Source organism: Choloepus didactylus, chromosome 21, assembly GCF_015220235.1.
Source record: "Choloepus didactylus isolate mChoDid1 chromosome 21, mChoDid1.pri, whole genome shotgun sequence".
Taxonomy (NCBI): Eukaryota; Metazoa; Chordata; class Mammalia; order Pilosa; family Megalonychidae; genus Choloepus; species Choloepus didactylus.
In genome coordinates, this window is record NC_051327.1 from 25,738,034 (window position 1) to 25,763,152 (window position 25,119).

Here is a 25,119-nt window from a genome sequence, read left to right on the forward strand (position 1 = left end):
AGCCTTTTGACCAAAGTCCTCTTCAGTGACGACAATAAAAAGGCAACACCACAAGATTTTATAAGAGCGAAGGAAGAGGAGTAGGAAAAACAAATGGCAGAAACAATTTAAAGGGAAATTAAAATTTGACATTGAGCAGATGAAAACCACATGCAAGCATTTTGCCAGGAAGGAAACCCGCGATCCAGTTGGTCCCGTGGAGCCGGGGCTCAGCGTAGGAGCCCAGCGAGGGGCGGCGAGACCAGGGCGGGCGCAGGCAGCTCTGCAGACGGGGGTCCGGCCAGCACTGGGGGAGGGGCTGGCCTGGCGGAGAAAACCAGTGCAGAGGGCTGGCCGCGGGGACAGCATCTGCATTGCTGAGAGATTAAAACCAAGCAAGTTAGGAAGCCGAAAGCAATGTCAACGCTACATTCTCTGATCACAAAGGATTCATATTTAATAAATACTGTTGGGAATGAAGGAGATGGGGGAACACAAAAGAATATTGATTTTCTCATCATTAATAGCTGAGAATTAAAATACACTATTTAAAGCTAACATCACATAAGGAAAGCGTATTTATCTCTATAAAGGTGAGCAATGAGGAAGATGATAAATTCGACTAATCAGGTATTCAGTGTAGGAAATATAAGGTACTGTCTAAAGAAACTGAAAAATATGGGTATCAAAGAAAGTTCAAAGTTTTAAAAGCCACCACTGGAACAAAAAATGCAAGCCTTTCTAAATAGCAAGAAAACTGCCACATGCGCAAAAGCAAGCAAAACAAAAAGGCCACATAATGAAACAGTTTTAAAAGCTATGAAATGAAAAGCATAATGTAAAATAACACAATAGAAATGAATCCAAACATGTTATACCCAAGTATGAACGGACAAAGCTCTACAATTAAAAGGAAGAGACTTTCTGATTGAATTGGAAAGCAAAGCTCCCGAAGGATGGAAAATTCCGGAAGCAGAGAGTCCAGGCAGAAGCAAACATAGAAAGCAGAGGCTGTGACCTTGGTCCAGCAGTGATTGAAATAAAGACAAAAAGCATCATGGGAACGAAGATAAGGCCTTTTCAATGCACGTAAGTGTCTGTGTGCCGTGTAGCAGATCGGCAAAAGCAAAAAGCAGAAACGCAAGGAGTGACTATATATGGATTAAGCCTCCAGCTAGAGAAGTCAGAAAAGGAAAATTACTCCTTAGTAAGGCAGAAGGGAGGAAATGGCAAAGATCAAAGCAGAAGTTAGTAAGAAACTGTAAAATGGTAGAAAACATAAATAAAGCCAAATGCCTGTTCTTTGAGAGAAAACCAGAACATGCCAATTATTCACAGTTCTAGTAAAATATTAATAGAAATCATAAACACTGAAAATAAGAAATAAGGGTGAATCCTGTTCCAGTTTGCTAAAGATGCCATTATGCAAAATGCCAGAAATGGACTGGCTTTTATGAAGGGGGTTTATTTGGTTACACAGTTACAGTCTAAGGCCATAAAGTGTCCAAGGTAACACATCAACAACAGGACACCTTCACTGGGAAACCTCTGTCAGCTGGGAAAGCACGTGGCTGGCGTCTGCTGGTCCCAGGCTGTGTTTTAGCTTCTGCGTTTCAGAATGGCACCCTACAAATGTCTCTGGGTTTGTCTCGCTCAGCTTCCCCGGAGCACACTGTGGCTGCCTCCCTTAGCGGCCCTCAGCATCGGGGTCAGCCAGTGCCCAGGCCCCTGGGGCTCTCTTTGAAGGGCTCCGGTGAGCTAATCCAGACCCGCCCTGCATGGGCAGGGCCACAGCTCCATGGAAACACTCTGTCAAGAGGCCACACCCTGATCGGGAAGATTAGTCAGTCTGCCCCCACGAGATGGCATTAGAGGATGTGGCTTTTGGGGGGACATAATATAGCCAAACCGGTGCAGATCCCTTGAAGTAACTGCAAGGGGCGTGGGAGAGCTTCTGCGCTCTGCGGGTTCCGTGTCGTGATCCGGGCGGTGGCTACGCGGGGGCCCCTCACCGTGCACACACTGAACCCCAGAAAACAATAGTATTTCAAAAATTGGATGAAGTAGACAATTTTCTAGGAAAATGTTATTATCAATTTCTAAATGGACCAATTATTATAAAGTTGTCACAAAATTACCCTTCCTGCCCCTCTTCTATGAAGAGAAACAGAAGATGCCACTGATTCGCAGAGAAATTCTACCAGAGCTTCAAAGTGCAGATACATCCAAGACAGAGTACACTGCTTTTTTACAAAAACATCTTTTTCGTAAGTGAGCATTATGCTGATCCCACCTGCAGATCGCACAGCTGTGTGTGCCCCCCCAGTCCCACTCAAGAGCATCCGTCCACACACCAGGACTCGAAATCCAGCAGCCTCTAAAACGCACCCTCGGCGCGGGGGGCTCACCCCAGCCTCGGAGGTCGGTTTGATTTTAGGTCTTCTCTGGACATGCGGAAAAGGTATTGACAGAATCCAACATTGTCTTGACCAAAAAGTCTTAATAAAAAATATGAATATATGGATAATTTCTTGGCTTGATAAAATATATCTTTCAACCAAAAACTGACATGGTGTACGAAAGAAAATATTAGATCGTTTCATTACAGCCAACAACAAGTTAAGGATGTCGATGTCACCTGCTGTAATTTAACAGGATCCCGGAGATCCCGGCCAGCGAGAAGCGGGAGCACCAGCTGTGCGCGCTGGGGAGGAGGCAGTGACAGGGCTGCGCACCGGGGGCATCAGCCGAGAGCTGCTGCTGTCCAAGAATTTCGTAAAGAGGCGGGGAGCTGAGTTCATATACCGAATTTTGAAAGTTATATATATATATACACATGAATGCAACCAGTTAAAGGTACAGTGGGAAAAAATGCTCCCATTTACCATAGCAACCGGAAAAAGATAAAAAGGAAGAAAGCCCAGGAGTAAGGGCCCGAAGGAGGTGCGCTCTGCGAGAAGAGCGTGTTGGATTCCCCGAGGCCCCGAAAGGAGACTTGGTGGCAGAAAGGACACGCATCTTCCCGAGTGGGAGGGTCACTAAATAAAGGTGTTTATTCTCCTGGAGTTTACTCAGCCCCTGTTTTTAAAAGGCCTTCTGGATGGCTGCTGGTGGGATGGGACTGGAGAGACAGCGGAGCCGGACGTTTCTGTGGAAGAGTCAGCAGTAGCCCCCAGGAACACGACTGAGCAGGGCACAGGGCGGGCGCCAGCCGGGGGGTGCCGGCGAGAGCCTCAGGGTCGTGGTGCTGCGACTGTGGGCAGCTGCGGGGCAGCTGGGCCTGAGAGAACCTGGAAGGGCACCGCCTTGGCTCGGCAGTCTTCTGTGTTGCCCCGGGGAGCCTGCCCGCCGTCAGCAGGGTGGCCATACACCGGCCCTCCTGCCCAGCACCGCCTCTGGACCCCTGGCGGAGTGCCCTCCTCTCCCCCCTGCCCACCCGGGCAGGCTCCCCCAGCCCCTGCACCCTGCGCCATTCTAGAGGGCCTGGGGGAGCAAAATAAGTCACTGTTATGGCCGCTGAGACCAGAGGGGGCAGGCAGCTGCTTCTGCCCCCCTCCCTGGAGATTAGTTGCCACCTCAGCACACCCTGGTAGGCCGGGAGGCTCTGTCACTGCCCTGGAGACAGCAGGTGCCAAAAGAGAGAAGGAGCCTGTTTGAATGAGTGACAGCCACGTTAGGGCTGGTATGCTGGCTCCCGGAATTCCGGAAGGGTGAGAAAGCTGGCCTCTCCTGCTCAGCGTCCCACCGCAGGGGAGCTTGGATCTCTGGGCCAGGCCTGGCCAAGGCTTCCGGAAGTCCTGTGGGGAGGGGGCTCTGGCAGTTCCTGGGCCTGAGCTGACCCTCCATCCCTGTGCTTTCTCGTAGCTGGAGATGGAGCTGAAGATCCTGAAGTCTCAGTCCAGCTCCGCCGACCAGAGATTCCTGTCCCCCAAGGAGGAGGTGGACAAGCTCAGGTGGGTCCTCCGCTCGGCCCCCCGCCCCTCGGAGCCCCTTGGCTTCGCAGGCGCCTCCGCTCACGTCTTCCTGCTGTGCTGTGCTTCCCTCTCCGCTTGGCAGTGGGGTCCGCTGGGCCCTCCCCGTCTGTTGTGGGAGGACGTGCTGCACCCAGCTCGGCCCCTCCCCGCAGAAGAGTGCCCGTCCGTGCTGGCGCGGCCTTCCTCTGCACCCCTAGGCCCCCAGTGGCCCTGCCGCTCGGGTCCGCAGACCCCAGTCACCGTGCCTTCTGCTGGGGCTGCTCTGCGGCCGGAGAAGCTGACACAACAGGGAACAGGTCCCTTCGCTAGTTCCAGAGGCCGGTCCAGAGGTGGCACAGGTGGCTTGTGGCACGGGGGAGCAGAACCAAACCTGTGTCCGGAGAGGTTACTCACGAGTGCCCCAGACACAGCAGCCCTGCCCCTGCGTTCCAGGACGCGCCGAGGCCACTGAGCCAGGAAGCCCCTCGGAGCATTTTCATTACCTTGCCTGCCTGTGCCGGTACACTGGCCTCGCACGCTAAGGAGCGGCTGCCACCCGGAATTCTTTCCTGGAGCGCTCTCCTTTTCTCAGTGCCCTGGAGAAATTCCAGGGTCCTTAATTAAGAGAGTCCCGGGGCGAGACGGGCAGGCCTCTGGGAACGGCCCTCCTGGCTCTCTTAGTGTGTCCAGCCAGGACCTCTTGCGGGTGGAGGGGCTTGGGGGCGATGTGAGCAGGGGCAGCGTGCTCCGGGGGTCTGCAGCCCTGGAGCTCTGGGTGCCAGGCACCGGGTGGCCTGTGGGCTCGGGGCAGCGTGCTTTCTTACCCGGGGCAGGCCCCCGAGTCTGGCCCTGGAGCTGGTGGACCAAGGCCCTCGGGCCATGTTGGGAGTGACCTTTATCCTGAGAGCAGCGAGGCCCGTGGTGGTGTCCAGCAGAGGAGGGTGGATCACGTTGTCACTTAAAGGTCTCATTGGCAGTGGGGGTGGGGAGGTAGCCGAGGAGCTCAGCCAAGTCCAGCTGTGCCCCCTGCAGAGGCCAACGGTGCCACCCCATCCTGCCCCAGTGTCCAGGAGCAGCCCTGCTCGCCTCGAAGACAGTTCCTATGGGACAGGGTGGTGGGACTGCCTGGGGAGGGCACACACGAGCAGGGCCCCTGCCGGGAGCAGGGGAGGGTCGCGGGATCGAGGCCACCTGTGCCATCAGGGCGCCGGGGGCTTGTCTGCAGGAGGGAGGTGGTCCCGGGACGGCCGGAGCCAAGGCGGAAGCGGTAGGTGCCACGTCCTGGGGCCTTCGTCCTTCTGTCTCTGGGTCCCCACTGGCAGGTGGAGCACCCGATGGGCTGGGGGCTCTCCCCACCGCCCCCCAATGGCCTCCTGGGGCCCAGGGGCTCCTGTGCTTACGGGAACTGCTCCTGGTGCCATGTGGACGCTGGGCCTCCTGGAGCCTTTCCGCCGTGTGCCAGGCTCAGAAGCTGCCCATTCCGCACTTGACGTGCACACGGCCGGGCACACGGCAGGGGGAGGGGCTGGCGCGCCCTTGGGGTATTTTATTTCACTTGGGTTTACTTTTTTAACTGAGAAAAAGGGCTTTATTGTTGGCATCATTTATACCAAGATCAGAGCCTCTTGTCCCCACCACCTTGTTTTGAGAATGTAACTGGAAAGAAGTGCCTCTGCGACTGATTAATAGAAATGGGGTCAGCATGTGTTTAAAGCACATGTGTTTAAATGCTGTCACCCCGGCCTCCTCGGCATTTCCTTCTTGCCAGCCGGGGTCGGGCAGGGCAGGAGGAGCCGGGGGCTGGCTCGGGGCTGGGACACCCACAGGTGCACCGCGAGCCCCGGGCCCACTGGGAGCCATCTCCTCCAGCCCAGCAGTGGCAGGGGCTGCTCCTGACCACTCGGCCCGGACTCGCCGCTGGGTGCCCTGGAGCCCCGTCCCCTCCCTCAGCTGCCTGGTGGGCTCCCTGGGCTGGGCCCGCACTCGGCCAGAGCAGCAGACCCCCGGCTCCCTGCATCCGCCCTAGCGGCTCACAATGGCTGTCTCCCCTGCAGACTTGTCAGGTGCCTCTGGGTCCCCTCCTCCTCGCTGAGGCGCCCACTCCCCCTCACTGGGCCCCACCATGTCCCTGTACACAGGTGTCCTGTCCCCGAAGCTGCGGCGTCCCCCCTTCTCCTCCTGGTCTGGTCCGGGCGAGTGCCCAGAGACGCCCACACGCCATGCTCGGGGTGTCTTGTGGACAGACGTGCCTGGGGCTTCAGTCCACCGCTGCCTGGACAGGGCTCGCGTGCGGCCTTGCTGGGCTCTCCCCGGGGCCGCCCTGGGACCCCATTGGGCCCGGCCTTCCTGCTTGGGTCTTCCTGCTTGGGTCTTCCTGCTTGGGTGGGGCTGGGGGCCACTGGCCAGCTGGAGACTATGTCTATGGAGACATAGACATAGTTGGCATAGCGCAGCACTCCTGTCTCCATCCCGTGGCGAGGCGCAGGGCAGCACCTCCTTGCTCCTCTGGGTTCCGGCCCGGCCTCCTCCGTGCTTCTCTGTAAGGGTTAGGACCCGCCTGCGGCAGCCAGGCCTCCTTATCGGAAGGTCCTCTCCCAGGGTGCACAGCCCAGGGGTGGGTGCTGGGGTACGCAGCTCCAAGACCCCACAGCGTCTTCCATCCCCTCTCTGGGCCTGGGGTGTGCTTACAGAAGACCCCTGTCTTGGGGAACAAACTGGGCACTGCCAGCTCCTGAGGACCGAGGTGGAGGGCACTGGGAGGTGCCACCCAGGTGAGACGGCTCTTCGGTGCCTGTTCACCACGTGGCGGCTTCGCCCTTTTATCTGTTCGGCAACATTCACTCCAGGAACCTTTGTTTTTCTCTGCCGAGAAAATAAACCTCCAGTTTTGCAAAGATAGGGCAGAGACAAAGTGTAAAACATGGTGGAGGGGGCACATGCTAAATTTTAAAAAGACCTTCACCATCTGGTTCCCGCCAAAGAGGAGTAGCCGCCCCTCCCCTCACGGCTGAAACACCCTGGACGTTGCACGACAGACACCCACAGCAGACCCTGAGAGGCGGAAAGACGCGGCAGCCTCGGGACCTGGGGACGCAAGGATGCCATGGTGCCGAGGCCCCGGGGTTTCCTTGCTGCCCCCCGCACCTGGGCAGGGCCTACAGAAGCCGCCAACACAGAGACACGCGCAGGCAGACAGAAACGCCCAGGAGAAGCCTGCGTACCCCCCACCCCCCAGCCAAAGGACGGGAGAGGGTGGCCTGGCCACAGTACCTGCCTGACTGCAGCTGGACGCCAGGGCCAAGCTGTCCCAGCAGCCCCCTGACCTGCCACCGTCACACACCCTGCTCTGCAGCAGCGACACCCTGCCCAGGGTGCCAGCTGGGCCCAGGAGGGCCATCTCCCGCTCTGGCAGAGCCTGGCAGGGTCACCAGGCAGACAGGGAGCCGATCATCACCCACCGCTGGGTTGGCACTGGCTGCCCTAACCCTCCTGCTGGGCTGCCGTCAGCGGCCGAGCTGGGGGCTGACTCCCACCCACCAGCGTCATCACAGCTCCGGACGGTGGCGGTGGGCTGGTCGGCACTCTTCACACTCACCCAGGGTCAGGGGGACGGGAGGAAGCTGGGGCGTGAGGCAGGGGGAGGGGGTCTCACACCCCCAACTGCAGAGAACCATGGGGGTTGGCACCCCGCTTGGCTGGGGTCATGCAGGGAGCCCCCAAATGGGGGCCTGCCTGCCAGGAAAGGTTAAATAGGACCTGGAGTCTCACTCTGTACCACTCAGATATCCCTGATGCAGTTAGAAGTCACTCGTCGGACCAAGACCCAGACAGTAACTTGAACCAGAAAAGCTGACTCAGGGGTTGGGCCACCAGACAAGGATTTGAAACAGCCATCATAGCAGTGCTTCAACAAGCAATTATAATCCTCTCGAAACAAATGATGGAGTTGAGAATCTCAGCAAAAATATAAAAATTATTAAAACAGAGAACCAATTGGGAATTAATCCAATAAGCAATAAAAATATCCACTGGACAGACTCAATAGATTGGAGATGAAAGAATCCATGACCTCCTTCCCAAATAAATAGAAACTGACTAATCGGAACAAAGAGAAAGTAGACTGGGGGAGGAAGAGGAGAACAGCCTTGCCTCAGGGACTGTGGTACAGTCACAGCAGGGCACGTCAGCAGAGCCCCAGGAGGGGAAGAGAATAAGTGAGGGGCTGGGAAAATAGCTGAAGAAATTAGTCTGAAATTTTCCTAAATTTGGTGAAAGGTATAAACCTACAGATTTAAAAAAGCTAAACAAACCCTGTAGCAGGGAAACAAACAAAGAAATCCATGCCGTGAGATATTTTGGTCAATTTTCCAAAAATTAAAGACAAAGAAAAAGTCTTGAAGGAAGCTGGAGAGAAATGACGTCTTACCTCCAGGGAACGAAAGTTTGAATGACAGCACATGTCCCATCCGAACTGAAGGCGGCCAGGAGGGAGTGTAGAAAGAAGATGCCTGTCGTCTGCTGAAAACACCCTTCAGGAATGAAGGGGAATCAAGATGTTCTCAGATGAAGGAAAACCTTGCCTCTGGCCGACCTACCCTTGAAGGATAGCTAAGGAGCTTTCCAAACAGAAAGGAAATGTTTACAGAAGGAACGCTGCAGTCTCAGAAAGAAAAGCAGTGGGATGAATCGGCACAGGGATAAGTGGAAGAGGCCGTCCTCACGCTCTTCTTACGCACGCTCAGTGGTTGACCAGAGTTGGGCATCACGTGATGCTGGTGCTGAACTCACGGGGAAGAAACATTTAAGAATTGTGTTTTGACAGCGGGGAGGGACATGGCTCTCAAAATAAGCAGCGTTTCTTCCCGACCTCACAGTGGACCACAGGGGCTACGCGTGTACATTCAATTCCTAGAGCAAACATGAGAAAACTGCACACAATGATATATTCAAAAATACTGTATAAATAAATTAAAATGGAATTCTAAGAATGTTCCAGTAACCCCAGGAAGGGAAGTGAGAAGAAGAGGGACAAACGGAAACTAAAAGGGGGTGTAAGCACTAGCAGGTCAGCCATCCCTCTGAGGTAAATGATCCAAACACACCAAATAAAGGGCAGAGTGGCAGGACGGTTAAACATACACGACCAAACTACATGTTATCCACCAGAGAGCTCCTTCAGACATCAAAAGATAGAAAGGCTGGAAAGAAAAGTATGGAAAATGCCACGATGGGCTCAAACCAGAATCAATAACGGAGAGACAGCAGGCAGGTCTCTGTGCATTTGGAAGTTAAACAACACACTTCTAAATAGCTCATGTGTCAAGGAGGAAGTTTCAAAGGAAAAAATACAACTGAGTGGTAATGAGAATCCACGTCACATGTACCCTTAAATGCTTACTTGTATTAGAAGAGAAGAAATGTCCCAAATCAGTCATTTACGTTCCAACCTCAAGAACCTGGATAAAGGAGAGCAAAATAAACCCAAAATAAGCAGAAGCAAGGAATAATAAGAACAGAAATCAGTGAAATTGAAAAGAGAAAAACAATAGAGAAAATTATCGAAACAAAAAGCTGGTTCTTTGAAAAAAATTACTAAACCTCTAGCAAAACTGCAAAATTTAAAAAGACAAAAGACTCAAGCCATCAACATCAGGAATGAAACAGGGTATCTACAGATCCTGCAGCTATTAAAAGGATATTATGGGAATGCTAGGAATTACTTTATACTTGTAAGTCCAATAACTTAAAAGCAATGGACCGATTCCTTCAACCACAAACTGCCGAAACGCAACCAAGATGAAGTAGGTGATCTAGATCATCGTATAAACATTGAAAAACGAATTTGTAATTAAAGTGCTTCCAGAAGAGTTATCTCCAGGCCCAAATGTTTTCCCTGGAGAATTCTACCAAACATTTAAAGAATAACTAACGTCAGTTTTACACATTCTCTTCCGGAAAATAGAAGAGGAAGAGGAGAGCACTTCACTTCCCAACTCATTTTCTGGGGCATTATTACACTGATACCAAAACCAGACAAACATAAGTTGTGCTGGTTTGCTAACACTGCCTTTATGCAAAATACCAGAAATGGATGGGCTTTTATAAAGGGGGTTTATTTGGTTACAAATTTACAGTCCTAAGGCCATGAAAGTGTCCAAACTAAAACATCAACAAGAGGACACCTTCACTGAAGAAAGGCCGATGGTATCCGGAACACCTGTCAGCTGGGAAGGCACGTGGCTGGCGTCTGCTGGTCCTTTGCTCCTGGATTACGTTACTCTCTCAGCATCTGGGGTCCTCTCTTAACTTCTCTGGGGCAAACTCTGGGCCTCATCTCTTAACTTAGCATCTCCAAACATCCTCTGCTTCATCTCCAAGCCTCTCTAAGCGTCAGAGTGTTGTTGGCTCTCTCAGTTTCTTGGGTCCTGGTTTAGCATATCCCAGGGCGTTTTCTCTCTCTGCTCTGTGTGGCTCTCTTTAAAGGACTCCACTAAACCAATCAATACCCACCCTGAATGGGTGGGGTCCACACCTCCATGGAAATAATTTACTCCAAGGGTTTCACCCACAGTTGCACAGTTGGGTGAGCCACATCTCCATGGAAACAACCTAATCCAAATATCCCACAAGACTGGATTAAAAGAACATGTCTTTTGTGGGAGGCATAATATATCCAAACTGGCACAATAGTACCCCCCCCACAAATAAAAAAGAAAGAAAGAAAGAAAAGTATAGACCTATATCTTTTTTAAACTTAGATGCAAAAATCCTCAACAAAATTAAATCCAGCAATATATGGAAAGAATTATATACACTGATCAAGTGGGATTTATCCCACTTATTCAAGGCTGGTTCAGTATTTGAAAATCCATTAATGTAACCCCCCCATGTCAACATATTAAAATAAATATATGATCATACCAATTGACCAGATGCAGATTCAAAAAAGCATTTGGCAAGATCCATCATCCATTTATGATAAAAACTCTGAGCAAACTAGAAGTAAAGAACTTCATAAAGAGCATCTTCCAAAAATCTGTAATTAACGCCATCCTTAAAGGAGAAGAACCAAATGCTTTCTTGCTAAGATCAGGAAGAAGGCAAGATCTTACCTCCCCACTCCTTTCAATGTGGTGTTGAAAGTTCTAGCCAGGCAATAGGGCAAGAAAAAATAAACAAAAAGCCCGCAATTGAAAAGAAAGACTAAAACCGTCTCTACCAGCGGATAACATGATTGTATATGTGGGAAATACCAAGAAATGCACACACACACACACACAAACACACCCACGAAAACTCCTCGCACTAAATAAACGAATTCAGCAGGATCACAGGATACGAGACGAACATTCAAGCAAATTGCCTGTCTGTATTCTACCGACAAACACGGAAACTCAATTTAATAACATGGTACCATTTCTGTTTGTCTCCAAATAAATGAAATACCTAGATATAAATCTGACAAAACATGTACATGATCTGTGTCCTGAAAATTGCAGATTGCTGATGAAAGAAGAAACGGGAGACCTGAACAGCGGAGTGTCCTGCCCTGCTCACGGGTGGGGGGACGCAGCCGAGCGAGGGGTCAGTGTCCCCAGGTTGACCTGTACACTCGGCTCGATGCTGTCCAACCCTTCTGCCGGGTTCTGCAGACACAGCTTGTTCTAAAGTTTATACGGGAAGTCAAAGGACATAGCATAGCTGAAACATTTTTTAAAAAGAAGAATGAAATTGGAGGAGTCACTAGCAGATTTTAAGACTGTGAGGCCGCGGGAATCGGGACGGTGGTGTCGGCAAAGGGGCTGCTCACGGCACACATCACGACGTGGCTCGGGTGGAACGACGGGATTTGTTAGCTCCCGGACTTGAGGCCAGGAAGATGCCCAAACCACGGCGACGTTTCTTCCTGAAGACCGGCTGCCAGCATCCTCGGTTCCTCGCCACGTGGCAGGGCACGTGCGGCGTCTGTGGGCCTCTCCCTCCTCTTCCGGGTTTCCTTGATTCCAGCTTCTGTGTTTGTGGTTTTTCCTTCTCCTTGTCTGAGTTGCATTCTCTTACAAAGGTCTCCAGTGAGGGTGACGACCATCCTGACTCCCCGAGCCACAGCTCAGCTGAAGTGACTCATCGAAGGCCCACCCCCAGGAGTGGGTTACATCTGAGAACGTGTTTTCCTGCGGTGCTACAGCTTCCGACCACCGCAGGGGCGGACCCCGAGATGAGTGGAACAGAGAGAATGTACAGACACGCACAGATCGTGCCACTTGCCTTTAGAGCGTTGTGTCAGCAGGTCGGTGGGGAGGGACGGTCCGTCCTCAGATGGTGTGGGAGCAATGGGGTGTCCGTGGGCAAAAAACCCACCTCTCACCCCAAAGTTAGCTAAACGTGGATCGCGGGCTTAAATGTAAACTGTGTAACTCTAAAACTTTTAGGGAAAAAGCAGAGGATAAAACCCTTTGGCATCTGGGGAAGGCAAAGAGTTTCTAGACTTGACAAGGCACTTTCCATAGAAAGAAAGCTTGATAAGTTAGACCTCGTCAGGTTAAAAACTTTTGCTCTTCCAAAGAGCCCATAAAGAGGGTGAAAAGACAAGCTATAGACTAAAAGAAAATATTTGCAAGCTACGTATCCGACAAGGCCTTGTCTCTAGAACGTTTAAAAACTCTTGGCAGTAAACAGTAAACACGCAGAGTGGGCGACGGGCCCGAGCAGACTTCACCCCGGAGAGCACGCGGTGGCAGGCACCCATGAACGCTGCGCGCCGTCGCCGGGCCGCCGGGCCACGCCACCCCGCACCTCCCCACCTCGGGATCGCTCGGTCCCTGCGGATGCATCTGTTTTCTCTGGTGGCTTTCAAATTTTTTTCCCTTCTCTTTAGTTTTCACTTCTTGGTAGACATTTAGCTGTTTCCCCCAGTTTGTGCCTATGACAGAGAAAGGTGCTGTACATTGCAAATTAAATTCCTTGTGTTTTCTTTTCTCTCGGGTAAATACCTGTGAGTGGAACGGCTGGTAGTTGTATGTTTAATTTTTTAAGAAACTGTCAAACTGTTTTTCCAGAGTAGTTGTTCCATTTTATGTTCCCACTACCGTGCTTGAGAGTTCCAGTTTCTCCTCGCTAACGTTCAGCACGGCCCGTCTCCTTAACTTTAATCATTCTCATAGGTGCGCAGTAGTGTCTCATTGTGCTTTTAGTTTGCATTTCCCTAATGGATATTTTTAAATTCAATTTTATTGAGATATGTTCACGTATCATACAGTCATCCAAAGTATCCAATCAGTTGTTCACAGTACCGTCGTATAGTTGTGCATTGTCACCACAATCAATTTTTGAACATTTTCATTACCACAAAAAAAAGAATAAGAATAAAAATTAAAGTAAAAAAGAACACCCAAACCATCCCATCCCCCATCCCTCCCTATTATTCATTTGCTTTTTGTCCCCATTTTTTCTACTCATCTGTCCATACACTGGATAAAGGGAGTGTGAGCCACAAGGTTTTCACAATCACACGGTCACAACATGTAAGCTACATTGTTACACAGTTGTCTTCAAGAGTCAAGGCTACTGGGTTGCAGTTTGACTATTTCAGGTATTTCCTTCTAGCTATTCCAATACACTAAAAACTTAAAGTGAATATCTATATAGTGCATAAGAATAACCTCCAGAATAACCTCTCAACTCCATTTGCTATCTCTCAGCCACTAAAACTTTGTTCTGTTTCACTTCTCTTCCCCTTTTTGGTCAAGAAGGCTTTCTCAAACCCATGATGCCAGATCTAGGCTCATCCCTGGGAGTCATGCCCCTCCTGGCCAGGGAGATTTACACCCCTGGAAGTCATGTCCCATGTAGAGGGGAGGGCAGTGAGTTTACCTGCAGAGTGGGCTTAGACAGAGGCCACATCTGAGCAACAAAAGAGGTTCTCGGGGGGGGGGGTGCCTCTTAGGCACAATTATAAGTAGGCTTAGCCTCTCCTTTGCGGTAACAAGCTTCATAAGGGCAAGTCCCAAATTCAAGGGCTCAGCCTTCTAAATTGTTAGTCCTCAGTGTTTGTGAGACTATCAGTAATAATCCAGGTCAGGAAGTTTAATATTTCCACATTTTCCCCCAGTCTCTCAAGGGGACGCTGCAAATACATTTTTAATCCAAAATTACTCTAGGATGTATCAGGGCTTCACACTAACCTGTACAAACCAACCAGATCTCATTCCCTATTCAGAGTTCCATGTAATTAAAGTGTTGTAATAAACAGACCATACAAGTTTAATTATATAGTGTGCTACAGAAAATATAGATTTTGCACCAAATAAACATCTCTTCCTTTGGTCTCACACAGAAGTTAAAGTTTTAAAACACCATTCCCAGTATAATCACATAGTTTTGCATTCACTGCCATAATCTGCATGAAGACACTTCCATTTCTTCTGCAAAGAAAGAAGAGGAGAAAAAAGAAAAAGAAATGATGACTAACAAAAACAATACAAATAAAATACAATAATAAGGCCAGACAACAACAACAATGCTAAGAATCCAATACCCCACCCTTATATCCCCCTCTTATAGACATTTAGCTGGTATATTGCTTTTGTTACAATTAGTAGAAGCATATTACTATACTACTGTTAACTATAGACTTTAGTTTGCATTGATTGTATTTTTTCCCAAATACCATCCTATTTTCAACACCTTGAAAAGTTGGCATTCATTTGTTCTCCCTCATGTAAAAAACTTTCTTACATTTGTACATTTAATCATAATCATTGACCACTCTAGGCTTTACTAAGTTATACAGTCCCAGTCTTTATCTTCTATCTTTCCTTCTGCTGTCCTACATGCCCCTACCCTTCCTCTTTCAACCGTACTCACAGTCATCTTTGTTCAGTGTACTTACGATATTGTGCTACTATCACCCACTATTGTGCTATCAATTTCTGGATCTATGCAATCAACCTGTTGAACATTCTGTGCTCCTTCAGCATCAAATGCCCAACTTCACCCTCCTTTCTATCACCTGTTGTCTTTGTTTCTACACTCTTCTCCAAACCTCTCTGCCCTGTCTTTTTCCTATCTGTCTGTAACACTCTCTAGTATTTCTTGTAGAGGAGGTCTCCAGTTCACAAACTCTCTCAGTGTCTGTCTATAAATATTTCAAAATCTCCCTCATTTTTGAAAGACGATTTTGCCAGATATAGGAGTTTTAGTTGGCAATTTTTCTTTCAGTATCTTGAAGATATCATACCACTGCCTGCTTGCCTCCATGGTTTCTGCTGAGAGATCCACACTTCGTCAACAAGCTTCCCTTGTATGTGCTGGATCACTTTTCTCTTGCTTTCAGAATTCTCTCTTTCTTTGACATTTGAGAATCTGATTAGTAAGTGTCTTGAGGTAGGTCTATTTGGATCAATTCTGTTTGGGGTACACTGTGCTTCTTGGACCTGTGATTTTATGTCTTTCATAAGAGTTGGGAAATTTTCATTGATTATTTCCTGTATTATTCTTTCTGCCCCTTTTCCCTTCTCTTCGCCTTCTGGGACACCTGTAACATGTACATTCATGCACTTCGTGTTGTCATTCAGTTCCCTGAGACCCTGCTCATATTTTTCCATTCTTTTCCCTATCTGTTCCTTTGTGTGTAGGCTTTCAAATGTCCTGATCTCTAGTTCACTGATCCTTTCTTCTGCCTCTCCGTCAGCTGTTGTATGTCTCTATTGTGTTTTTCATCTCTTCTATTGTGCCCTATCCCATAAAGTCTGCCATTTTTTTTTCAAGTTTATGGATTCTTCCTCATGGTTATCCAGTGTCATCTTTGTATCCTTCATCTGTTTTGCCACATTTTCTTTCCACTCGTTGATTTAAAATATTTGTTTGAACAACTTTAATTAGTTGTTTTAACTCCTGAATCTCAGATGAGGTGTTAGTTTGTTCCTTTGACTGAGCCGTATCTTTGTGTTTCCTGGTATGGCTTGAGATTTTTTGCTGTCTAGGCAAAAACTAATCTTGATTAGTTTATTCTGGAGTTGTTTTCTCTCTTTTGCTTAAAGGTTTTCTTGTTCGTTGACTTTGATCACTATCTTTTCTTTTGCTTATTTCACTAGCCAGTTGTCAGATTGGCTCTTCCCCCCAGCCTTCTGCCCAAAATCAGGCACCCGCCGTGGCCTGCCACGGGATGGGAGGCAGGCACTGGGCACCCCAGCAAGTTCGCCGTGTGTGGTAATATACATCTGCTGGCTTCCAGTGGTGCTCTGTCTTCCGCCGGCCAGCAAGACCTGGGTTGGTTTTAGAACCCTGCTTTAACAGTTGGGTCTTTCCTATTTCTCAGCCAAAACAGGGCCAGGTTTCCATCCGGGGCATGTAGACCAGCTCCTGTGCTCCCAAGGGTCTGACGCATCTTTTAAAAAGTATTTTACTTCCCTTGCGCTTTCCGGACTGTCCAGCAGATGGTGGTGTTGGGTAACCTAATTGTCCTCAGAGCTGCTTTGCCTCTGAGCACAGGCTTTCCACGAAGCTGAAACTGCAGGATTCCTGTGCCTCCACTTCACCTGCCAAAATCTGACCCTATGTGGGGCTCCACCTGTGGCAAAGAATCCCCTCAGCCGAGCCAGCACTGAGCTGTCTTCAAGGCAAGGGAACGGCGCCGGCTGCTGCTTCCCTCAAGGGTGGGGAAGGGCTTTCAGACCCAGGGCTAGAGACACAGTCTCTGTCCATGTTTTCTCGTCTCTCTGTCCCTCACTGACCTGGGCCTTGAAATGTCCTCCCCTGTCCACTGGTCTTCAAATGGTGGTTCCTAATGGATATTGCTGTTGAACATCTGTTCTTGTGCTTATCTGTTATCCATGTATCTTCTTTGGTAAAGTGTTTGTTTAATTCTTTTGCTCATTTTTTTTTTATTTTTTTTTTTTATTGTTGAGTTTGGAGAGCTCTCTGTATTCAGGATGCAAGTCCCTTTTCAGATATTTGCTTTGCAAATATTTTCAACCAGTTTGTGGCATGTCTTTCCATTCTCTTAATAGTGTCTTTTGAGAAGTTTTACTTATGATGAAGCCCAACTTATTGTTTTTTATTTATATATCATGTTCGTGATGCCATAGCTAAGAAATCTTTGCATATCCCAAACTCTCAAAGATTTTCTCCTATTTTCTTTTAGAAATTTTTAAAACTGGTTTTAAACCCCAATCCCCCATCTGTGGGCACAGGTGTCCCCTCATTTCCTTAGGTTTTTGGGGTCGCACTCGGCCCTGTCTGTAGCTGTCGGTCCACATGTCTGTCACATCCTTTTCAGACTCACCCCTGGATTTTTCATGGGTTTGGATGCTATCAGAAAAGATGCTTTCCATCCATCTTCCTCTTACTGATTTCTAATTTAATTCCTTTATGGCTTCAGAACATGTTTTGCATTACTAGAATCCTTTTGTATATATTAAGACTCTCTTCACGGCCCAGCATACGCTCTATCTTGGTAAATATTTTATGTACACTTGAAAAGGATGTTTATTCTGTTTTTGTAGCTGGAACATTCTATAAATGTCAATTAGAACAATTTGGTTGATGGTGTTGTTCAAATCTCCTTTATCCTTCCTTGTTTTTTTCTATTTGTTCCATCAGTTGTTAGGGGAGTGATATTGAAATCTCCAACCAGCCTATTTCTCTTTTTCAGTTACATTTGTTTAGTGCATAAATGTTTATCATTTTTATGTTTTCTTGATTAATTGACCTCTATCATTATGAAATTACCTTCCTTATCCCTGGTTATAGTCTTTGCTCTGAAATTTACATTGTTTGATATTAACAACCTCTCTAGCTTTCTTTTGTTAGTTTTCTCAGTGTTAACATATCTTTTGTTTCTTCATATTTAAAGTGCATTTTTTATAGGTAACATAATAATAATAATGGTGTTGCTTTTTAATGCAATTTGATAGTCCATCCACCTTTAATTGGGCTGTTTGGACCATTTACATTTAATGTAATTGTTGATATGTTTAGGTTTGACCTTGTCATCTTACTGTTTTTTCCTACTTGTCTCATCTCTTCTTTGTTACCTTTATGCTATTTTTCTGCCTTCTTTTGAATTAATTGAGTCATGTTTATTATTCCATTTTACTTCTGTTTTTTGGCTTGTAATCTACAACTCTTGTTATTTTAGCAATTGCTTTAGGTTTTATAGTATACATTTTTAGCTTATCATGGTCTACCTTCCAGTGATAATGTACCTTTACAAATACAATATAAAAACCTTACAACTGTACACCTTCATTTTCCCCTCCAGTCTTCATGCTGTTGTTGTCATACGTTTTATTTATACTTACATCACTTGAAAACACCCCCCAATATATTTTTATTAGTTTGTCTAAATATATTTAAAGGATATTCAGTAACTTAGATATTTTTTAATGTTTTAGATAGTTTGAAAATCCTACGCTTCCTACTGTGTCCACTGCCCTTCACTTCTCTGCCTCCAGCTGGTGTCATCATCTGTCTGTAGGACAGCGTTTATGTTTCTTATAGAGAAGGCCCACTGGCAAAAAATTCTTTTGGTTTTTGTATTTTAGTTTGTACTTTATTCTGCTATTTTTTAAAGATACTTTCACTGGTATAGAATTCTAGGTTTATATTTTGTGGTCGTTTCACAGTTTTAAAGAGTTTGTGCCATTCTCTTCTCCCTAGCATTGTTTTTGATGGGAAATCTGCCTTGTTCCTTCTTATGTAACAGCCCTTTTTTTCTCTAGCTGCTTTTGAGATTGTCGTCATCACTGATTTTGAGCAATTTGATTATCATGTGCCTTGGGGTCGTTTTTTCTTGTTTCTTGTGCTTGGACTTGTTGGATCTGGGCTTTCTACTTTCTATTAAAGTTGGAAACTTTCTTCCAGTGTTTCTCGTTGCCAGCTCTCTCCTCTCCTTCAGGGACCCCAGCACACCCGTTATGCTCACGGAGAGGCCCCTGAGCTCTGTGATGTTCTTCCTTTCTGAAAGTTCATGTCCCTCCCTGCATCCCATTTTGGATAGTTCCTACCACTGTTCTCAAGTTCACAAACTTGCCTTCTGCAGAGTCCAGTCTCAGTAATCCTATCCAGCGTGTTTCCTCTCAGACATCATAGCTTCCACCGTTAGAAATTTGGTATGGTCTTTTTTATCTTCCCTTGTCTGTGCTTAACTTCTGAACATATGGAATATGTCATAGTAACCCTTTCAGTGTCCTCATTTACTGACTTTAATATCTGAGCACTTCTTGGTAGGTTTCTGTGGTTGTTTGGTTTCCTCATTTTTGGTTACATTTTCCTGCTGCTTTCCTGCCTGGTAATCTTGAGCTGGACGGCAGGCACTGTGGTCTTGCTTTTATGACTTGTTCGTTTGCCCTGGGGCAGTGCTCGGCTGAGGGCCGGGACCCTGCTGAGTGCTCCCCCAGGCCTGTCCTGGCGGCCGGAGCTGGTGTGCCCACGCTCCGGGTGAGGCCTGGCTGCTCCTCCTTCCTCTCAGCTGATCCTCCACGCCCGCGGGCGGTCTCCCCGCCAAGTGAGCTGCCGCCACTGTGCCGACCACGCCAGGCGCCCCTCGCACCCTCCAAGGCCTCTCCTCGCATTTCCCTCTCCTCGGGGACCTTCCCCATGTGCCGTCTGCCTTGGTTGTTCCAGACTCTTGGTTCCGTCTAACCCAGGAAGTCCCCTGAGCGTCCCGAGTGCCCTGCCCGTGCCATGGCCGCGAGACCCTCTCACGGCAGCGGGAGGGGCCGTGTAGGCGCGTTTGCGTTTCTCCAGCCTCCGGCACCACTGCTTTCCGTGCCATTTGTTGTGTCTTAAAAAAGACAGTTTTACATATTTTTCCTTGTTTTTATTCATAGAATTACTGTGTGACCCAGCAATTCCACTCCTAGGTGTACACCCAAGAAAATGAAAACGTGTGCACACAGCACTTGGTACACAAATGTCCATAGCATTGTTATTCAAAATCCAGAAAGTTGCAACAACCCAAATGGCATCAGTGTCTTGACGGACACACAAAGTGAGGCCCCCGCGCCCAGCGGAGAGTTGTTCCGCCATGAGAAGGAACGAGGCTCTGCTGCGACGTGGGTGAGCCTGGGAGACGCTGGGCTGAGTGAGAGGCCCCAGGCTCTCCTGTGTGAAGCACCTGGCACCGGCGCGTTCCGGAGCCAGGGGGTGGAGTCACGGTGGGGAGGGAGGGGCGATGCTCGTGAGGAGGGGTCCCACGGTGGGGTGATGAGAGGGCTCTGAAAGTGACTGTGGTGATGGCTGCACAGTTCTGGGAATACACCAAAACCAACTGAACGCTGCGTTTTAAATGGGTACGTGTTACGGAATATGAAACACCTCTCAATAAGTCTGTAGAAAATGAAATCAGGTGTATCCACACAACAGGGAATTATGCCTCAGACAGAATGAGAATTGTATGTAAGGATATAAAAGGATCTCCAAGGTACATATTTAGAAAACGGCTCCTACCGTCAGCTTGCGCTTGAAAAGAACAGGGAGAGAGCAAGCAAGCACACGTGCGTGTGCTTCCCCACGGAAGGGCCTCACGCACCGTCGGGAATCCAGGAGCAGTGGTTGCGTGTGGCGTGGGGGCTGTGGCACGACGGGGACTTCCCTGGGGCCTTGGCAAACGCTTTGGTTTCTAAGCCATCCAAACATGTTACCAATTCAAAAAATTGAATTTAAATATGTAACAAAAAAATAAGAAGTTTCTCGTGCTGTGCTAAAGCCTGTCCGTTCCTGTCCCAGCCTGGGGGGTCTGTGAGGCCCCTGCAGCTTCCCCTCCTCCTCCGCGGCCCCCGCCGCGGCCCCCACACCCTCACTGGAGACCTTTCCCTGTGTTCTTGTCGTTTTTGGAGATGAAAGAGTTTGGAGTACAGGGTCCCCTTGGGTCCCCTTGTCCTGCCTCCGATTGTTTTTTTTTTATGTGCTTCCTGTCGCCCCGGTCAGTTAGCCCCCCACCCACCCCCAGCAAGGTCCTTTCCGTCTGAGTGGCCCCGCTCGTGGGCCCGCCCCTCCCGTGCTGGTGGCTTTTTGAGAATTTTTCTCCGTGGCCGTCCCTCAGCTTCCTAGCCCGTCACGTGTTTCGTGGTCGCCTTTGGCTTTGCGGGGGTCCGCGGGGGTCCTTGGTCGTGAGGGTGCGGCTGACATCTGCTCGTCCTCTCCTTGAGGTTGAAGATCGAGGAGCTGGAGGGGGAGCGGAGTCGCCTGGAGGAGGAGAAGACGGCGCTCGCGGCGCAGCTCGAGAGGCTCACCCTGCAGGTGAGAGCACGGAGCCGGCTCGTCCCGGGCCTCTGCCCTCGGTCGGCCGTCCCCAACCCCACTTGGTTTCCTGCCAACCTGGGTGCCCACGGCTCCTACCCACAGAGCGTCACGCTTTCTGGCTCTTCAGGCTCGAATAAACTGGGGAGCTTCTCCCCAGGCGCAGCCTCACCGGCTGCGGACACGTGTCCTGGGGCCGTGGTGGTGCAGGGCTGGAGCCTCGGACAGGAGCCCTGCACCATCCCTGGGCAGCTGCCCAGCCCCGTGCTCCTCCTGCCCTCGCTGTGGCCGAGCGCTGGGTGGGGACGCCGAGCAGGACCCCACGGTTAGGTTTGGTCTTTGTGTCCGAGCCCGTCCCCTCGATGTCTCCACCTGCAGTTGTGCAATTGAGCCACCAGTTTCCTTGTTTCCATGTTATTCTTTGTCTTTATCTTCACATCTAACTTGTTCCAAGTTAAGAAAACACGGGTTAGAAATCACCCAGATTCTAGAGAGGCCATTGATTTTATCTTGACACCTGTTAGAGGAAAATCTCGTCTCTTTTCATTACCGGTTCCCAGAGACGGGCCGTTGACCCTGGGTAAGTGGGGCCCCCGGCAGAGGTGGGCTGGGCCCTGTCAGCGGGCGCAGGACTGAGTTGGTGTTTGACGCCCAACACAGCCCGAGGCCATGTTTGATGTCTCCCCAACACCTGGCCATCGGGGTGCGGCTCACCCCAGTGCAAGGCGCTGAGGTCCCCATCCCAGCTCCGGGCTTCTGGCCACCTCGCCAAGCTGTGGACTGGCCCTTGGGTGTCCCCGTGCTGAGGGGCCATGGGCGGGGCCTGCCAGGTCCCCTCGGCACCCCGCACACTCCCGGCTGTGCCGTGCGCACCCGGGGCCCCTGGCCATGAGGCAGGTGTGCAGTGTGTGTTTGGGGGGGGGGGCAGTGCCAGCAGGCGACAACCCAGAGCTGTGGGGGAGCCGTGGGGAGCCCTGGGCTTCTAGCAGCCCTGACCGAGGCTGGAGTCCAGCTCTGGCCCTCTGGGGTCCTAGCCTGCTGGACTTTCCATCTGCGCCCCAGGCTTCCTGGAAAAGTGGGGACACTGAGCCGAAGTGCCGTGTCCCTGGGGAGACAGGCTGCCACGGTGCTGGCCGCCACACCTGCCCTGTGGGCGCCGGTGGGTGCCGAGTCCATCGGCTCCTGTTCCTCCAGTCTCTCCTCGAGGGCAGAGGGCCCGTCCACTCACCCCGTCTCCCAGCCCGTGCACTCTGCACACGCGTCCTGGGTGTGTGGTGTCCCTTCTGAGCCCTTCATGCCCCCCTGGCTGGGAGACTCAGCCTTCAGTAGGGTCCCAGCACCCGCCCGAGGATGCCACACCCACACCCCACCCTGCTCCGCTGGCTTCCATCTCTCCCTCCGGAGGAGGCGCGTCTTCAGTGTGGCTGCAGGGGACGTGGAAACCAGCGGTGGCTCAGCTTAGCTGGGTGCACATGGGTGGGGCCAGCGGCTACTGGGGACCCCGGGTGGCTCGTGGAGCTGGTGGGTGAGGCCGCAGGCTGCAGCTGGGGCTCCGAGCTGGGGGCACCCCCATGTGCTGCCAGGGCCAGGGCAGGCGGGGAATGGGCCCCGAGGGCCAGGGCCGAGCCGAGGGGCTCCCCGGCAGCTCCTGGGGTCTCTGTGAGGACTGCAGGCAGGAGTGCACCAACCCAGAGCAGGCCGCCCACTGAGAGGTGGGGAGACAGCCGCAAGATGTGGAGCCAGCTCTGATTTTAGAGGCAGAAAGGGACTGAGCATGCTGCGGTGTTCGCAGATCAAGACTGAGGCTGGGAAGCCCTGTGAGCTGCGCCCCGAACGTGCAGGATTCTGTGGGTGTTGGCCTGACGGGCCAGGCGCTGGGGTCCGCACCTTCACGGAGCTGCAGGGTGGGAGTGAGAAGCCCCCGCTCCCCCCACCCCTCCCTGGCTGTCCTCTCGCCTCCTGTCCCCGGGGCCTTGGCACTCTCTCCCCGTTGTGCACGGCACTGATGACACCTGCCCTGCGGAGCCACCCTCACCCCGGCGCCTGCACAGGAAGGGACGCTGGTGCTGCCACCAAAGGAACAGGGCGGGCCTCGGGCCACCGGGCAGTGGGCAGTGCGCGGCCACCAACAGAGACAGGGAGGCCGGGCACCAGGGAGAGCAGCAGGGCATGGGGAGCAGCGACGGCAGGTCAGAGGGCAGGCGGGAGGCGGTCACCGAGCCCCTGGAGCTCCAGACAGTGGCCGCATTCTTGCCACAAAGCACTGGATGTGGGCATCCCTGGTTCCCTCCTGAGAGCGGGGCCGTGGGCAGAGCAGGGGGCCTCTGAGGCCTGGTCGGGGCGCATTCATGGCTCAGCCGCCCCGACATTTCCCCTGCCAGGCTCGGGCCTCCCGGCAAAGGCCACCCGTCCCCCCATCCCCCTCACGCTCCCCCACACCCACGTCCCTCAGCCCCTCCATCCTCCGGCAAGGTGCTGCCTTCATTTTCCGGAAGAGGAAAGGGAGTGTGAGGCCACAGAACGGGCCCTAGGCCCACGGTCAGGGGAAGCAGCTCCGGTGTGCGCCAGGCCTGCCCGCTGTCTGCCAGCCCTGCGCAGCCGTAAGGCCCCTCAGGAGCCGCCGTGAGGAGGATATCGCAAATGGCCAAAGCCTGATAATCACACGGTACCTCCTGCCGTGCCCGACTCCCAGGATTTGAAGTGTTGGTTCCCAACTTGACTCATCTGGAAACCTCACAGGGACCGCAGGGAAGTAAAGGTCACTCTCAGAGGGCAAGGCCAAGGCCGCGGGTGGGGCTGGATCCCTGCGCAGCCTCCGCCACTCAGCCGCAGACACCGGGGTCTGCACGGACAGGCGCGAGCGGCTCCAGGACACCACCGCCAGGCCAGGACCCAGGTCCAGGGCGGAGAGACCCCACTGTGACGCCCCTGGGGCTGTGCCCACCTGGCTGGGCAGCCCGGCCTCTCCCCAGGCTGTGAGACGAGAGCGTGGGGCCGGCCGCTCCGAGGTTGGAGGGCCGAGGGGGCTCACGGCCCAGCCTGGGTCGGGTGGGGTCAGCGATGATGCGGGAACCGGCTTGGGCTGGACGAGGCCCCCGGGAGGAGGAGGGGCTTAGTATTCAGGGCACATCGTTCTTCTCATAAAGAATCACATGAAATCAGCGCCTGTAGAAACTCGAGCGCACAAATGCACATCAGCGAGCCGCTGCTTTTAGTCTTCAGCGTTAATAAACATGAGCAGCCTGAGCTGCCGCAGTGGGGGGCTGGGGCTGGGCTTTTTTCCCCTTTCATTAAGTGTCTTATTTTAAATATAGCTCGCAGGAAGGAGCACCGGGCTAGCAGGGCCCCGGGACTGGTCAGAACCTCCTCTCTGCCCAAGGCCCACCCTGGATGTCCGATGCCGGCCCTTAGCCCCAGAGCTCGTGGCCAGAGAACCAGGCCGGGGGTCCCGGGGGTGCAGAGGGCCAGGCAGGGGTTCCTGGGGTGCAGAGGGCCAGGCCTGGGGTCCTGGGGGTACAGAGGGCCAGGCCTGGGGTCCTGGGGTGCAGAGGGCCAGGCCTGGGTTCCTGGGGTGCAGAGGGCCAGGCCAGGGGTCCTGGGGTGCAGAGGGCCAGGCCTGGGGTCCTGGGGTGCAGAGGGCCAGGCCTGGGGTCCTGGGGGTACAGAGGGCCAGGCCGGGGGTCCTGGGGTACAGAGAGCCAGGCCGGGGGTCCTGGGGGTGTAGAGGGCCAGGCCGGGGGTCCTGGGGTGCAGAGGGCCAGGCCAGGGTTTCTGGGGTGCAGAGGGCCAGGCCTGGGGTCCTGGGGGTGCAGAGATCCAGGCCAGGGGTCCTGGGGTGCAGAGGGCCAGGCCGGGGGTCCTGGGGGTGCACGTGTCTGCACCCTCTTGCGACAGGGGCACACTCCTGCTTGCTCACTCAAAAACAAAAAGTGTATGATAGGCACCA

At 51.6% G+C, this 25,119-nt stretch overlaps 1 protein-coding gene across 6 annotated transcripts in view; it reads left to right on the top strand.

Annotated features, from left to right (window-relative positions):
• Nucleotides 1-25,119, top strand: part of MAD1L1 (mitotic arrest deficient 1 like 1) — a 248,881-nt gene that overhangs the window by 189,047 nt on the left and 34,715 nt on the right. For all 6 annotated transcript variants that reach the window (XM_037815403.1, XM_037815397.1, XM_037815398.1 and 3 more), the window contains 2 exons: nucleotides 3,844-3,932; nucleotides 21,083-21,173. In XM_037815403.1, coding sequence (XP_037671331.1) covers nucleotides 3,844-3,932; nucleotides 21,083-21,173 — 180 coding nt within the window. The remainder of the gene's footprint in view (nucleotides 1-3,843; nucleotides 3,933-21,082; nucleotides 21,174-25,119) is intronic.